At 31.9% G+C, this 15,607-nt stretch overlaps 2 protein-coding genes across 3 annotated transcripts; both read left to right on the plus strand.

Annotated features, from left to right (window-relative positions):
• Positions 1-2,349: 2,349 nt before the first annotated feature.
• Positions 2,350-5,985, plus strand: LOC103828818 (phospholipase D gamma 1). 2 transcript variants are annotated; one of them, XM_009104463.3, is made up of 9 exons: positions 2,579-3,544; positions 3,709-3,825; positions 3,908-4,102; positions 4,192-4,509; positions 4,603-4,750; positions 4,830-4,978; positions 5,056-5,250; positions 5,332-5,529; positions 5,611-5,985. In XM_009104463.3, exons 1-9 carry the CDS (start codon positions 2,579-2,581, stop codon positions 5,902-5,904), a joined length of 2,580 nt encoding a protein of 859 aa, XP_009102711.2. In that variant the 3' UTR covers positions 5,905-5,985. The 2 variants fall into 2 exon arrangements, with proteins under 2 accessions (XP_018508775.1, XP_009102711.2); XM_018653259.2 differs by lacking the exons at positions 5,332-5,529; positions 5,611-5,985 and having other exon boundaries at positions 2,350-3,544; positions 4,830-4,946; positions 5,056-5,117.
• A 5,995-nt stretch (positions 5,986-11,980) lies between these two features.
• LOC103828819 (hydroxymethylglutaryl-CoA synthase) lies at positions 11,981-15,237 on the plus strand. Its single transcript, XM_009104464.3, has 12 exons — positions 11,981-12,245; positions 12,741-12,847; positions 12,934-13,066; positions 13,145-13,288; positions 13,377-13,535; positions 13,797-13,870; positions 13,959-14,034; positions 14,120-14,175; positions 14,253-14,340; positions 14,419-14,559; positions 14,649-14,798; positions 14,873-15,237. Exons 1-12 carry the CDS (start codon positions 12,183-12,185, stop codon positions 15,065-15,067), a joined length of 1,386 nt encoding a protein of 461 aa, XP_009102712.1. The 5' UTR covers positions 11,981-12,182; the 3' UTR covers positions 15,068-15,237.
• The last annotated feature ends 370 nt before the right edge of the window (positions 15,238-15,607 follow it).

Raw genomic sequence — 15,607 nt, forward strand, 5'->3', positions numbered from 1 at the left:
GTAGTCTTTAATGGCTAACTAGATTTTAACTAAATTATTACAAATGTTTTAAATATATAATTTCTATTTTGGTGTTATATATTGTGTAATTCTATAATATTATTGTTTATATTTTTTATTCGGCATTATTAATATATAGTGATTTGTTTGATACATTTTGCTTTGTTATTAATTTTTATTACTTACTAATATATTTTCGAGTTAGGTACAATAAAATAACAATATGAAATAATTAAATAGAGAACCTCTTTCAAAATATGTTTTTTTAATTTATACATTTTGCATATACTATATTTTTAAATTTTATTTATTTATATTATAGAAAAGAAATATGCTTAAGATAAGAGGGGTAGCACCATCTTATTCTCTTCGCGAGAACTTCCGGATCGAAGAAGCATTCGGAACGGGCTACACGTTCATTTCGTTGGTGGAAACGATCTAATCCATTCAGGTCTTCGGTTAAAAACGAATTGATAATCTATATTTCGTGTTTAAGAAATATACTTTAACATATAGCCATTTTATTATTTTACAGAATTTATAAGTAAAAACATTGTTTTGATAGCCTTATTGTTTTAATAAATTTTATATATAGTCGTATCTATCATATTATTTTACTAAAATTTATTGATATAGTATATTTGGGATGTTATGATATTAAGTTTTATTATTTTTAAATTAAGACTTCAAAATATCAGATTGCTTTAATTTTTACAATATATAGTTAATTTGTTTCGTAGTTCATTTCAAAAAGTTATTTTTTTTAATTATCTATAGTTTTATCTTTTGTAAAATTTGAAATATTATCATTTTGACTTTGAATATGTATTTTCAAAATTTTATAATTTGTCAGAAAACTTTGGAAAATTACAAAATTATTTTTGAGTTTGGAACATTAAATAAATTTTGAATTTTTTTTGGTTACTACATTTATATCTTATTTTTAAAAAATTATTAAAACTTTTGGCAATATTTTAAAACAATTCCCAACATATTTTGTTATTATTAAAATAAAAATAAATTTATAATTAAAATTTGATTTGTCATTAATATTTTAACTGAATTACTAAAATTTCATAGTTTTCTAATATGTTATTTTTTAAATAGTATATGAACTAAAAGTTATTATATACTATTATATTTGGTATAAAAACATATTGTACACCATATATTGTTGAGAGTTACAAAATAAAAAAAAGAAAATATATAATTGTAGATATAAAAGATTTTTTTTGTCAACAGATATAAAAGATTAACCTATGTTAATTCATTTATTTTTAATATTATATAGTTTAATTTTAATCCAGTTTAATGATGAGTGATAATTTATTTAAATAAAAAACATATATAAAATTTTTTAGTTTACCTATTTTAGTATATTTTCATATTTAATTCATATAGTGCTGCTATTTTTTTATATAATACATAATTTAATTACAGAATTTATAAAAATAGTATAAAATTTGTATTTTCTTGTTTTATAATAAAATTTTAGTTAACATTGATTTATATAATAAATTTTTATAAAAACATTTTTATTTTTATGATAAAATTTTGTAAGATTCTTTCTCAACATATTTTGTTATAATTATAATAAAATTCAAATTTATAGTTGGTTTATTATTAGGAAAATTTGGAGAAATACATTTATATGAGATTTAAATTTGAAAACTACACCATTACTTAATTGTTTTTGGTAAAATACAGTTTTGTATATGTAAATTTAGTAAATGATCCTATCTGAATAATTAATATTGTTGTCAAATTTTTTTTATCACCTATAATTTATGTAGTATTTAAATTAACAGGTTCAACAAGAATATTATCTAAAGAATATCTTTAAAAAATATATTTTAAATTTTTATCGAAGAAAAAGAAAAGTGTAGTGTGTACTCTTATCCGTGATTTTTTATTCTTTAGTTTTATAAAGCATTTTCTCTTTTTTTTTAGGCTAGATTTTCCTCTTCCTCTCATTCATCACAGATTTGTCAACTGTTCATTAATGTTCTTAAGTATAATTTGATTTTTTTAACTCATCATAACAAATCTGAGTAGTCATTTAAAACTTAATTGATAGAGACCTGTAGCAAGAATGAATATGTTTGTATAAGATATTCATTGATATATTTATACAGAGACGAATCCAAAATTTTTTTTAGTGGGTGTACAGTGATTAATATCAAAAAAAAAAGTGTAGATATCAAATTGTGAATTATTAATAGAATATTTTTCAAATTATTTTTTATTATTAATGTAAATAATCAAATATGTTATATTAACTATTTTTTTAAGTATGTCTTGTAACGACTTGTTAATAGTAAATACAAATAGAAGCCTAAATTAATAAATTAGAAGCAAAGAACGGGTCATCAACGGCAGCCAAAGAAAGATCTTAAGATTCACAGCTCACTTTTTCCGATTCTTCCGTTTCTAGTCAACGCTCCCCTTCCTTTCCTCTCTCCTTCTTCTCTCCAAAGTTCACAACGTTTTAGATCTCAATCTTGATTACCCGCCAAGTGTTTGATCTTTTTGTGTTCTGGGTTTTCGATCTTACTACTGAAAGTCTCAACCTTTAGTGATGGCGCATCATCCAATTTACACAGAGACTCTCTCAATGGGAGGAGGGTCAAGCCACGGTTTCGGGCAGCAACCCGTGCCCTTTGCCACCAGCAGCGGATCTTTGCGTGTAGAGCTGCTGCACGGTAACTTAGACATTTGGGTTAAAGAAGCCAAACACCTTCCCAACATGGACGGCTTCCACAACCGTCTCGGTGGGATGCTGTCCGGTCTAACCAGGAGGAACACTAGCAAAGATGAGAAGCCCTCCAAGATCACGAGCGACCCTTACGTGACCGTCTCCATCTCAGGCGCTGTCATCGGCAGAACCTTCGTGATCAGCAACAGCGAGAACCCTGTGTGGATGCAGCACTTCGACGTCCCCGTGGCTCACAGCGCTGCTGAAGTTCACTTTGTGGTGAAAGACAGCGACATCATCGGGTCACAGATCATGGGAGCTGTCGGAATCCCAACGGAGCAGCTGTCTTCAGGGAACAGAATCGAAGGGTTTTTTCCGATACTGAACAGTAGTGGGAAGCCTTGCAAACAGGGAGCCGTGTTGAGTTTGTCAGTTCAATACACTCCGATTGAAAGGATGAGGCTTTACCAGATGGGTGTTGGTTTTGGTAACGAGTGTGTTGGAGTTCCCGGTACGTACTTCCCTTTGAGGAAAGGAGGTAGGGTTACTCTGTACCAGGATGCTCATGTTGATGATGGTACGCTTCCGAGTGTGTATCTTGACGGTGGTGTGCAGTATAGACATGGGAAGTGCTGGGAGGATATGGCTGATGCGATTAGGCAGGCGAGGAGGTTGGTTTATATTACTGGTTGGTCGGTTTACCATCCGGTTAGGCTGGTTCGGCGGAATAATGATCCAACAGATGGTACATTAGGGGACTTGCTTAAGGCCAAGTCTCAGGAAGGTGTTAGAGTGTTGGTTTTGGTGTGGGATGATCCTACTTCAAGGAGCCTTCTTGGGTTCAAAACTGTAAGAATCTCCCTGACAACGAGAACATGTTATAGTAACTATATGTTATATCCTTTTAGCTAGTTGTTATAGTAACTATAGCATTGTTGACATGTTTTTAGTACTAACTGAAGCAACAATTCATTTATTTGTTTAATGAAAGATGGTGTTTTGTTGCTATGTAGCAAGGAGTTATGAACACAAGCGATGAAGAGACTCGCCGGTTCTTCAAGCATTCTTCAGTGCAAGTTCTTCTTTGTCCAAGATCTGGAGGGAAAGGTCACAGCTTCGTAAAGAAATCTGTAAGATTCTCAATAGTTACTGCATTACTGCTTAATCTCCCTTATGTATAAGCTGAATCTTGGGTGTTATTTTGATGAACAGGAAGTTGGAACTATCTACACACATCATCAGAAAACTGTGATTGTAGATGCTGATGCAGGTCAGAACCGAAGAAAGATCGTAGCTTTTGTTGGAGGTCTAGACGTGTGCAACGGACGTTTTGATACTCCCAAGCATCCTCTCTTCAGGACACTGAAGACACTCCATAAAGATGACTTCCACAACCCTAACTTTTTGGTAACCATTTCAAGAAAAAAACATGTTTGGTTGCAATGTTAGTTTAGATTCAATTGATGGAAACTTTTTTTTTTTTTTTTTGGTAATAGACTACTGCGGATGATGGACCAAGAGAGCCATGGCATGATCTGCACAGCAAGATTGATGGTCCAGCTGCGTACGATGTACTTGCTAATTTTGAAGAACGCTGGAGAAAGGCTTCAAAATCTCGCGGATTGGGGAAGTTAAGATCAGCTTCTGATGATTCGTTGCTTTCCATAGAGAGGATTCAAGACATCGTAGGACTATCAGAAGCTTCTTCTGTTAATGAGAATGATCCAGAGACTTGGCATGCTCAGGTTTTCCGTTCAATTGATTCAAGTTCAGTCAAAGGGTTTCCAAAGGACCCAAAGGAAGCTACTGGAAGAGTAAGCACAACTCTGAACATTTTGTAACTTAAGTCTTCTTTAATCACCAACATGTTTCTACTCTCTACTGATTATATATACTTGTGGTCACAGAATCTACTGTGTGGGAAGAACATACTCATTGACATGAGCATACACGCGGCTTATGTTAAGGCCATAAGATCTGCACAGCACTTCATCTACATTGAGAACCAATATTTTCTTGGATCATCATTCAACTGGGATTCTAACAAGGACTTGGGTAAGTAACTGTGAGCTTTTAAAGGCAAGTTCAGTTACTCAATAGTTGCTGTACTAACAAAGGAGTTTTGGTATTGCAGGTGCTAACAATCTGATCCCTATTGAAATCGCACTAAAGATTGCTAACAAAATTAGAGCAAGGGAGAAATTTGCTGCTTACATTGTCATTCCAATGTGGCCAGAAGGTGCTCCAACGAGTAACCCTATTCAGAGGATTCTATACTGGCAGGTAAAAATACCCTGTCCATTATCTGCTAAATGATCTAATCTCGATTAGTACTGACATCTTTTCATCATATTTTGCAGCACAAAACCATGCAAATGATGTATCAGACCATCCACAAGGCACTTGTGGAAGTTGGACTTGATGGACAGTATGAGCCCCAAGACTTTCTCAACTTCTTCTGTCTTGGAACCAGAGAGGTTGCTGATGGAACAGTTAGTGTATATAATAGTCCTCGGACTCCACCTAAGTCAAACGCAAATGCAAATGCTATACAGGTATGTCTATCTATCATAAATGGATGACTCCCGTAGAAAATATTTGGTTTCGGTTTAACTGAAACAACAAACCAAATGCAGGTGCAAGCTTTGAAGAGTAGGAGGTTTATGATATATGTTCATTCCAAAGGTATGGTAGTGGATGATGAGTTTGTCTTGATCGGTTCCGCGAATATCAACCAGAGATCCTTGGAAGGAACTAGAGACACTGAAATCGCCATGGGTGGATACCAACCACACCATTCATGGGCTAAGAAAGGTTCTCGTCCTCGTGGTCAGGTAAAAGACCAAACTCAAAAGCTATGTATGTCCTAAAAGCTATGTCTGAAACATTTGGTTTTGTTGCAATTTCTTTTGCAGATCTTTGGATATAGAATGTCGTTGTGGGCAGAACATCTAGGGTTTCTAGAGCAAGGTTTTGAAGAACCAGAGAATATGGAATGTGTGAGACGAGTTAGGCAATTAAGTGAGCTGAATTGGAGACAGTACGCAGCAGAAGAGGTGACTGAGATGCAAGGTCATCTTCTTAAGTATCCAGTTCAAGTGGATAGAACAGGGAAAGTAAGTTCTCTCCCTGGATGTGAGACGTTCCCTGATCTCGGTGGCAAGATCATAGGCTCGTTCCTTGCTCTCCAAGAAAACCTCACTATATGAAAAACTGAAGCTTGCCTTGTAGTATCAACATTTGTTTCTTTTTATTTCTTCCACTTCAAGAAACCTCTCTCTGAGTGGGATCTGAATGAAAGTGTGACTTTAGGGTTTAATTGTGCTTTTTAAAAAAAATTACGAGATGTAAAATTCTTCATTACAGTTGATCATAGTGTGCATTTTGGATTTCTGTGCTAGTCCATCTAATCTCGTTAGCTTGTCTAACATTTTGGATATACATTTTCGTATTCTCCCTAATAATTTTTAAACTAAACTATTATATTCATTTCATTTTATATGATGTGTTAGTTAAACATGTGAATATACACTAATAATTCAAAGATCATTAAAATATCATATAAGAACAGGAGGATTTACAATTTGATTCAAATTGTTTCTATCCATTTAGTATTATTCATTATTGCTTCGAAAATTAAAATTTTAATTTGTGCAAAATTTTCTAAAACTATATTGAATAGGTAGTGTTTGTATCCCCCCATCTTCTGTAAATATCATCAAGTTCTTTATACAAAAACTACAGATTGTGATGACGTACACAGTATCGAACCTACCTACTTTCATCACGTGTATAAACCACAAGTCTTGTGTACTATCGATCGTTTTATTTAAGTTGGGTCCCACAAAATCGAAATGTAATCCGACGGTCTCTAATTGGTAGATAGTACATTCTTAATAATGTTACAGCAATTTCTGGTAACTAAATCTGACGATAGAGGTATGACAAATCGTAATCGGACGGTGACGGAGATTCCAATGTCAAGGGAGATCGTTACCTTTCAGAAAAGGACATTGTTTCACTTACTTCAAGAAGTCATTGGAATCCCACCATGCTCTGTCTGATCTGGTAAAACACCTAATTATCAATTAAAAAAAACAAACTTGTCTGTTTCTTTTTGAAATTTAAGTAGTATTGTTAATGGTATATCATTCTCCATGAAAAGCTACGGTGTTCACGCGTGTGGAAATCTGGTGTGATGCAGATTCGAATTCGGATATTTTAAAGATTCACGGAACATCTTGACCATCCGACCACAGACGCATGGTTAACTTTAAGTTTAAAGTAATGTTTTTTATTGAAACAAATTAAGTATTGTTGTTAAAGTTGACAAAAATATAAAATTGTTAAAAAATAGAAATTTATACCTAAACACATTTTATCATGTCAATTACACTAACAAAGTGTATTCAAGTCAAAATTTAAGATGATTTGCTATTATTCCAATATGAACTTTAAAATACCATTTAACTTCAATGTTGATTGAACATACTAGAAATGATGTTTTTCATTGAGGTTGAACCAACTCTCACGCGGACTGCTCTTCATTCAGGGAAGCCACAAAGTATTTGTAAATCCAATATTATTGAATTTTTTTTAATTGTAGATTTTCAAGTGTTTTTGGTGTTTCTAGAATGTTTTGGTGGATATTCATTGTTAAAAATAATCAAATCATATAATTTCATATGAGATTCCAAAGCATTTTTAAACTCATACTAAAATTTCAATTTTATCTAAAATCATCTTAAAACTCATTAAAAATCAATCACTTTGAATTCTTCAAATTCAAATTCATCTTAAAACCCATTAAAATACAAATTATACTTGTAAGATACTTTTTAAGATTGATTAGCCTATATTCCTTCTAACTAAGTGACAAAATATTACAAAGTAAATAAATAATAAATAATAACATGTGCTATAAATAGTTACCATTTATTCCATTTTTTTTGCTTCACTGATAAAGATGAATTACATCTCTCGTAGAAGGCCTATCGAGTAAATAGAACTCAGCCTAATTGATTTGAAGAGGGAATATGTATAGGTCGACTTGGGAAAAAAAAAAGCAAGAAGGAGGAGACCTTAGACCAAGAAAAGACATTCACAAACACTGCTTTCCGGCGCAAGAACTAGATTTTCACCTTTTCTTGTTCTTGTCGAATTCATTAAGTTTTTTATGATTCCAATGTCTTTTCTTGTAATTGATTTATTGTATTTTTACCTTTTTTAACAATCATTTTCATTATATTTGTGTTCATTTAGATTGTATTTAAGAGTCTATATTGCATTTTCATATGAATTTATGTTATTTCAGGTTTTTGAGAGACCATATGCAGTTTGAAGCGGTTCTGTCGATTTTGGAGAGGATTAAGCCATAAAAGTTCAACAAACAGCTTGGCTGAAGGTCTTAAAGATATATTTCGAAGCTTATATTTAGCCACAATATATAAAATTGACTCATCTTTCAGATGGAAGTGGTCTCAATCAATTGAAGCTATATTCTAAGAGATGTGGCCAAATTACTGAATTTATGCTGCAAAGAATGAATGACCGCAGACAGAAATCACAGACCGAACCCATCCATGAAATCAAGGCAGGACGACTTTTGGAGAAGTATCTCACCGCAGACGAAGCCCGTTTGTGGTCTACATCAATAGTAGTTTTTTATCTATTTTCTTTTGGGTTGACTCAAGCTTGTTGGGTTGACCGGATTTATTTTAAGGCCTATAGAAGAGCATTTTAGGGGGAAATAAACCCTAAGTTACCTGAGCATAGTTGCTCCTTAGTTTTGTCTTAATATTAAACCTTAAACTTGTGAATCTTGCTTTTGTTTAAGAATTTCTTTTGTTTATCTTGTTTACATCTCTCTGAACTCTTTATTATGCATTTATTTATCATGAGTTTGTGTGATTTAATGAATGTTAGTGAGTATAATTTTTAGAGTTTTTGAGTTTGGTATATTATAGTGAAAGATGGATGATTTGAGATGCCTAGATCTAGATTAAGATTGTTCGTTGCTTGTTACATGTTCTTAATGCTAGATCAACCTTAGTTGATTTAGAGCTTAAATAATTTCATGCTAGAAAAGTGTTTGATGAATATTTGAAGTAACTTAGATGTTTACTCAATGGTAATTGATGCTTAGTGTTAGTAGATTTGTGATTTTATTCATTCTTGAATGTATTAGGCTAACAAAAGTTGATGTTTGATGCATGACTAACATATGAGTTATTGTCACAAAAGTGAATTAGTCTATTTGAATGTGATATATACCTATAAAACTTGCTAGTTGATTATGTCTGGCATCCTAAGTCTTAAATTTATCATCTCTAGTCAATTTCAATTACTTACCAAAACCTTGCATTTCTTGTATTTTTATAAGTTTGACTTTTGATTGACTTTTTATTTTGGTAATGTCGATCAAAACTTTTTTCTGTTTTGCTTAGATTAGTTTGTGTATTATTAATGTCAATAGGTCTTTATTTTTCTGTGGATTCGATCCTATAGTACCATTATAACATACAATTTGATTGTGGTATTGCTTGCATAACATGTTAATTAGTACGTGTGTAAACGCTTAATCAGTTTGTTTAAGTTCTGTGTAACATACATTTTTTTCCGGGAAGTGTAACAAAAAAATTACATTTAACTCTTCATTTTGTTTAAGTTCTGTGTCGGTAAAAGAATAAAATAAATCTATCTATCTCTTTCAATGTTTAATTTGAAGCTTATTATGAGAAAATCATACGCAAATATATGAAATTGGTTGGAATCTCTATATCTTTATATTCTTACAAATTTTAAATTTATTGTTTCCTCTTCTGCAAGCAAATCAATTACCGAAGTAATAGATCAATTAGTTGTAATCAAATCTATTCTTATAATTAGTGTAATTATGATTACAATTTATATATTTAATAGATACATTAAAGATACGACATTGTAGATATTATGTTTTGATTAATAGAAAATATTGGATTTTGAGTTTGTATTTATTGATTTGTTTTTTTATAAATCTTAGGCAATCAATGGGATGATTGGTTGGTTGATACATCCTATAAGGAAAACGAAAACTATAGGTGGTTTGAATATTGTACATCGATCGATGCATGATGTAAGTTGACTATATAAAACTTTAGCATGATCATTTCAAACTAAAGTATAGGAATGTTATATGCATTTGTTATATTGTAGTTAATATATTTTAAATATTACATATATCAAGTGATTCACTTTTTCGTAAAAATAAAATTCAAGTTTATTATTGGGTTGTATTCGTCCGTAATAACCTACGTTAAATATGATATATTTTTAGGTTCATTTAATGACATCAAATTTAAATTTGATTAAGGAAAATTTATTAATTTAACTGAAAAGGACAAGCATTAAAATATGTAGACTCATTTAATGACATTAAGTTTAAATTTGATTAAGGAAAACTTATTAATTTAACTGAAAAATACAAACATTAAAATAGGTAGTTTAATTTAATTTTCAGTGACATGGAAGTATAAATAAATTAAAAAACTTAGGGGTATTTTTTAATGGGTATTTTTCTTTTAATAATATAGATATCTTATGTGCTTCAAGGCTGATCCAGTTACGTTGAACTTGGTCAAACATCCCCTTCAATCCACGTCTATTATATGAATTGAGCGAACCGGTCCTTCATCATAGCAAAATAAAACATTCATCTATTTATAACTTTTTTATATGACTATTTATAACTTCTAGACATTAATGGTTAATATGTATGTAACAATATATCATTCGATTTCAAATGATTCACAAATATATTTAGTAATTGTATTAAATTTCAGGACATACCCTGATTGGGCTGCACAAATCAAATCAGTTCAACAATACCGTATAAGAATCTCTCGGAAAACCGTAACGCTACTCTATCATACGAAGCAGGCGTACAAAATTGAATTGATCCTACTTTTTCTCCAATATTTACATTCTTATCATTAAAATATTAAATAACCATAACTTAAGTAATCATTGTTTTTCTTAATTTATTAAATTATTTTCTAAATCATATTTAGCTAAATTTTTGTATTAAAGATATTTCATAAAATGATTTAGCTAAATTGTAAGAAAATTCAAGTTTGGAAAAGATTTTTAATCATATTATCTAATATTTTTCAAGTATCATATAGTCTCCACACATTTAGCTTATAAGGCCTAAAATATATGCATTTTGAACATTCCAAAAATATATGTTTAACTATTATGGTTAACATTAATTATTTTTCACCAATAAAAAATATCTATGCTAAGATTAAATATTTTTGCACTATTTGTAAAATAATATGGATTGTTTATAACCAAATATTCAATTTTTAATCTCTCTAAATCTCGCTTAATATATATATCAAATATTTCTAAAATATATTTTTAAACTTTTCAGTTACTATTAATTATTTTCAACAATAATATTTATCATTGAATTACTTGTAAAATAATATTTAATGTTACTAACAATATCAATATCAGCTACTATTTTTTTTAATGATGACAAAAAAACAATATTAATTTTTAATGTATCTAAATCTCGCCATACAACTTATATTTAATCAAAATATTTAAAATATTATTTATTGGAAAAAATATTGTGTTAAAAAAAAATTATTCAATCATATTAATGGGTCAATATTTGTCGAAAATTTAGTATAACGCACGAATCAATATTTTTTACAGTATGTAATATATTTAATTATTATGTTTATAAATATTTTAAAATATAAAGTAAACATTTAAATAATATTAATGTATATAAAAATGGAAATAAGTATCCGCACTGGTGTAACTTTGGCATTGCTATAACTATAAATTAAAGAAAATGGAAAGGGATAAATAATGAAATAAAAAAGAGAAGCACGAGGGAGGGAGGGAGGGAGCTAAGTCACGAGGTCTGCGTTGTCCAGATTCCGGAGGAAACACCTCCTGCCCCCAACCTCCATCTCTCAGGCACACATACAAACACACTTTTATCTTATTTTCCATTTATTTTTCGACACATAAATCTTTTTTTTTTATATTTATAGATAAATCTTTATTGTATATTTCAGATATCTATGCTATTATTTATGAAGTGTAATTGTCGGAGGAAAAATTGTTTTGAATCAATTAATATATAAGGACATATTAGTAATTAATTATCCAGAATTTTAATTTTTGAACACACAAAAAAAAAAGACTTTAAAACACAAGTGTACAAGAGTATTGTGTTTGACCGAAACAAAACATACAACTAAGTATTAAATATTTTAGGAAAATAAAAAGAGAAAAATCCACCTAATATATCTCCTGGATTTGTTATTAAAAACAAATTGAGTTTCGTTTCTGTTTTCAACCGATTCATATATTTCTTTTATAGAGCTTCAAATCTCTCTCTCTCTCTCTCTCTCTCTCTTTCTCTCTTCTGCTAAGATCGAACCTTTAGAAGAAGAAGAAGAAGAAGTCCTTTCGTTTCCATTCAACAATGGCGAAGAACGTCGGGATATTGGCTATGGACATCTATTTTCCTCCCACATGTGTTCAACAGGTATATTCCCCTCCAAGCTTTTTTTAATGGACAAGAGCTATTGCATTGATACTCTGTTTCTGTCTGAAAATCTGTTTTTAGCGTCTCGGATAGAGTTGAAGATTTAGACCGAGTTTGTTCTTTGTCTCTGGGTTTTGTAATGTGGCTGAGTTTGGTATTTAGATGAAGTTTTTAAAAAAAATTATTTTTCTTTTTTTTTTAATTAAAATAGGAGAATTATGATTAAAAAGTCTCAGACTTGAGATCTCTTCTTCTTGGTCTGAGATTTGGTGATGATACTTGAGATTGATTTTATTAAAAAAGTGTTTAGTTGATTGAAGTTACCCTTTGATCCTGAGATTTTCTAATTAAGTCTCAGTTGAAAAACTCTTAAAATCGATTTTTACAACTCTGGTTCTGTTCAATCTCTCTCTTTTTTTGCAATTCTTGAGTTCATGTCTGAAACTATGGTGTTTATGATTGATGAATTAGATCAATGTTTTGTTGTTACATTAGGAAGCTTTGGAAGCTCATGATGGAGCTAGCAAAGGCAAATACACCATTGGACTTGGCCAAGATTGTTTAGCTTTCTGCACTGAGCTTGAAGATGTCATCTCAATGAGGTCATTATTAATTATTTTTTTGTTTTGTTTGCATTAAGTATATTCTCATGCAATTCTATATGTTGATCTGTGTTCTTGTTTCTTAGTTTTAATGCGGTGACATCTCTTCTAGACAAGTATAAAATTGACCCCACGCAAATTGGGCGTCTTGAAGTAGGAAGTGAGACTGTCATTGACAAAAGCAAGTCCATCAAAACCTTCTTGATGCAACTCTTTGAGGTATTATCCTTTACTCAAGCTTCTTTGTGTAAAAAGACAATTAAAAATTTGTTTTGTTTTGTATTTGTGAATGATCAGAAATGTGGAAACACTGATGTGGAAGGTGTTGACTCGACCAATGCTTGTTATGGTGGAACTGCTGCTTTGCTAAACTGTGTCAATTGGGTTGAGAGTAACTCCTGGGATGGTCGCTATGGACTTGTCATCTGCACTGACAGTGCGGTATAACATCTGACACTTAGAAAATGTAATCTTTCATGGCTAAGAGTCTTTTGCACAAAGCTTTATACATTTTTTTGGATGACTTCAGGTTTATGCAGAAGGACCTGCAAGGCCCACAGGAGGAGCAGCAGCCATTGCTATGTTGATAGGACCTAATGCTCCTATTGTTTTCGAAAGCAAACTGAGAGGAAGCCACATGGCTCATGTCTATGACTTTTACAAGCCAAATCTTGCTAGCGAGTACCCGGTAAATCTTCAGTGCATAACCTCAAGTGGTTCAAATTCTTGTTTGCGTGGCCGTGGCCGGCCCTCAGATTTTGGAGGGGGTTGTAGGCGATTTACTAAATATTTCAATAGTAAAATAGTTTTTTTTTTCTTACAAATTTGGGGGTCTATGTCTATGTAACTTTTTCCAAAAAAAATTGGGGGCCAGAGGTCAATGTTTCATTCGGCTTTGCCCAAGACCGGTCCTACTTGTTTGGTTAATCGTTTTCTCGTGTTCTTGTAGGTTGTTGATGGTAAGCTTTCACAGACTTGCTACCTTATGGCACTTGACTCCTGCTATAAACATATGTGCAACAAGTAAGTACATTGTGCTTATGAATTGAAATCTCTGTACCTTTCTTTCTACCTCTTCTGATTTTCTGTGTTGGCTCATTACACTTACTAGGTTTGAGAAACTGGAGGGGAAAGAGTTCTCCATCAATGATGCAGACTACTTTGTATTCCATTCTCCATACAACAAAGTAATCTCTTAACCCTCCCAACAACAACAGTTTTGTTCTTTGCCTGAACCGTCTCTGACCAGTCATCTCTTCTTTGCTGTTGCAGCTTGTACAGAAAAGCTTTGCTCGTCTCTTGTACAACGACTTCTTGAGAAACGCAAGGTTCTTGCTCTGGATTGAAAGTTTCCTAAACTTGTTTATATTAATTGAGTTAAACATATCTGTTTCCTCTATTTCAGCTCCATTGATGAGGCTGCCAAAGAGAAGTTCACTCCTTATTCGTCTTTGTCACTCGACGAGAGTTACCAAAGCCGTGATCTTGAAAAGGTTTTTCATCTTTTTTTTTTTTTTTGATACTTGGAAAAAGCAAAACCAGAGTTATTATAGCTTTGTTGTCTTTTGCAGGTGTCACAACAAGTTGCAAAAACGTTTTATGATGCTAAAGTGCAACCAACGACTTTAGTACCAAAAGAAGTCGGTAACATGTACACTGCTTCTCTCTACGCAGCTTTTGCTTCTCTCATCCACAACAAACACAGCGATTTGGTAAACTATAAAAATAACAAACAAACTTTTTCTTCTCACTTTCTTGTATACATTATTTACATTTTGGTTTCATTTGTGTTTTTCTATAGGCAGAGAAGAGGGTGGTTATGTTCTCATATGGAAGTGGTTCAACCGCAACAATGTTTTCGTTGCGTCTCTGCGAAAACCAGTCTCCTTTCAGCCTCTCAAACATTGCATCAGTGATGGACATCGGCGGTAAACTGAAGGCTAGACATGAGGTTGAACATCCCTAAGTGAAACCATGTTTCTACTTAATATCATTGTTCTCATCTTGGCTTTGTGTTGTTTGCAGTATGCACCTGAGAAGTTTGTGGAGACAATGAAGCTGATGGAACATAGGTACGGAGCAAAGGAGTTTGTGACGAGCAAAGAAGGTATCATAGACCTTTTGGCTCCGGGGACTTATTATCTGAAAGAGGTTGATTCACTGTACCGGAGATTCTATGGCAAGAAAGGAGACGATGGATCCATAGCCAATGGACACTGAAAGGCAAAGAAGCTTAAACTACTCTAGAAGATGGTCTCTACTCATCACTTTTATGTTACTTCCTATATTTAAAACGTTTTTTTTATAAAGTTTGTTTTTACTTTGATCTAGGGACAAAGTTTGTATGCTCTGTTTCTTATTTATTTACTATTGATTTGCTCTAGAACGTTTTTATAACACACCACCTAAATGCACTTAAATATTTAAAGCTAAAATAGAGTTTAGATAATTTCACAAATGTAAAAACTTGGCACACGGTTCGGTTAGTTCGGGTAGTTCAGAACTTGGTTAGCTCTGTAACTTCTGTTCGGTCAAAATCTTGCAAAATTGAACAAAAAAAGTTCAGCTTGGTTTTTGGATAGTTAGGTTTCAAAAGTTTCTACCAAAGTTAACTAAAGTTTTCAAATTCGGTTAAATTATAGTTTTATTGGTTAAAAATTCAAAAAAAATCGGACAAGTTTGGTTATTTTAGTTCAGAATTTTGGTATAGTTTGGTTAATTGTTTTTTTTTAGAAAACCTCCTAACCCGTCTACCGATTT

The sequence above is a fragment of the Brassica rapa genome, chromosome A09 (assembly GCF_000309985.2).
Source record: "Brassica rapa cultivar Chiifu-401-42 chromosome A09, CAAS_Brap_v3.01, whole genome shotgun sequence".
Taxonomy (NCBI): Eukaryota; Viridiplantae; Streptophyta; class Magnoliopsida; order Brassicales; family Brassicaceae; genus Brassica; species Brassica rapa.

Excerpts from the sequence above, each read along its gene's own strand:
- LOC103828818 (XM_009104463.3), top strand. The coding sequence starts at position 2,579 with ATGGCGCATCATCCAATTTACACAGAGACTCTCTCAATGGGAGGAGGG. Across the intron at positions 4,979-5,055 it reads AGAGGATTCTATACTGGCAG|CACAAAACCATGCAAATGAT; the intron begins GTAAAAATACCC and ends CATATTTTGCAG. Across the intron at positions 5,530-5,610 it reads GTTCTCGTCCTCGTGGTCAG|ATCTTTGGATATAGAATGTC; the intron begins GTAAAAGACCAA and ends TTTCTTTTGCAG.
- LOC103828819 (XM_009104464.3), top strand. The coding sequence starts at position 12,183 with ATGGCGAAGAACGTCGGGATATTGGCTATGGACATCTATTTTCCTCCC. Across the intron at positions 13,871-13,958 it reads TATAAACATATGTGCAACAA|GTTTGAGAAACTGGAGGGGA; the intron begins GTAAGTACATTG and ends TACACTTACTAG. Across the intron at positions 14,035-14,119 it reads TCCATTCTCCATACAACAAA|CTTGTACAGAAAAGCTTTGC; the intron begins GTAATCTCTTAA and ends TTGCTGTTGCAG.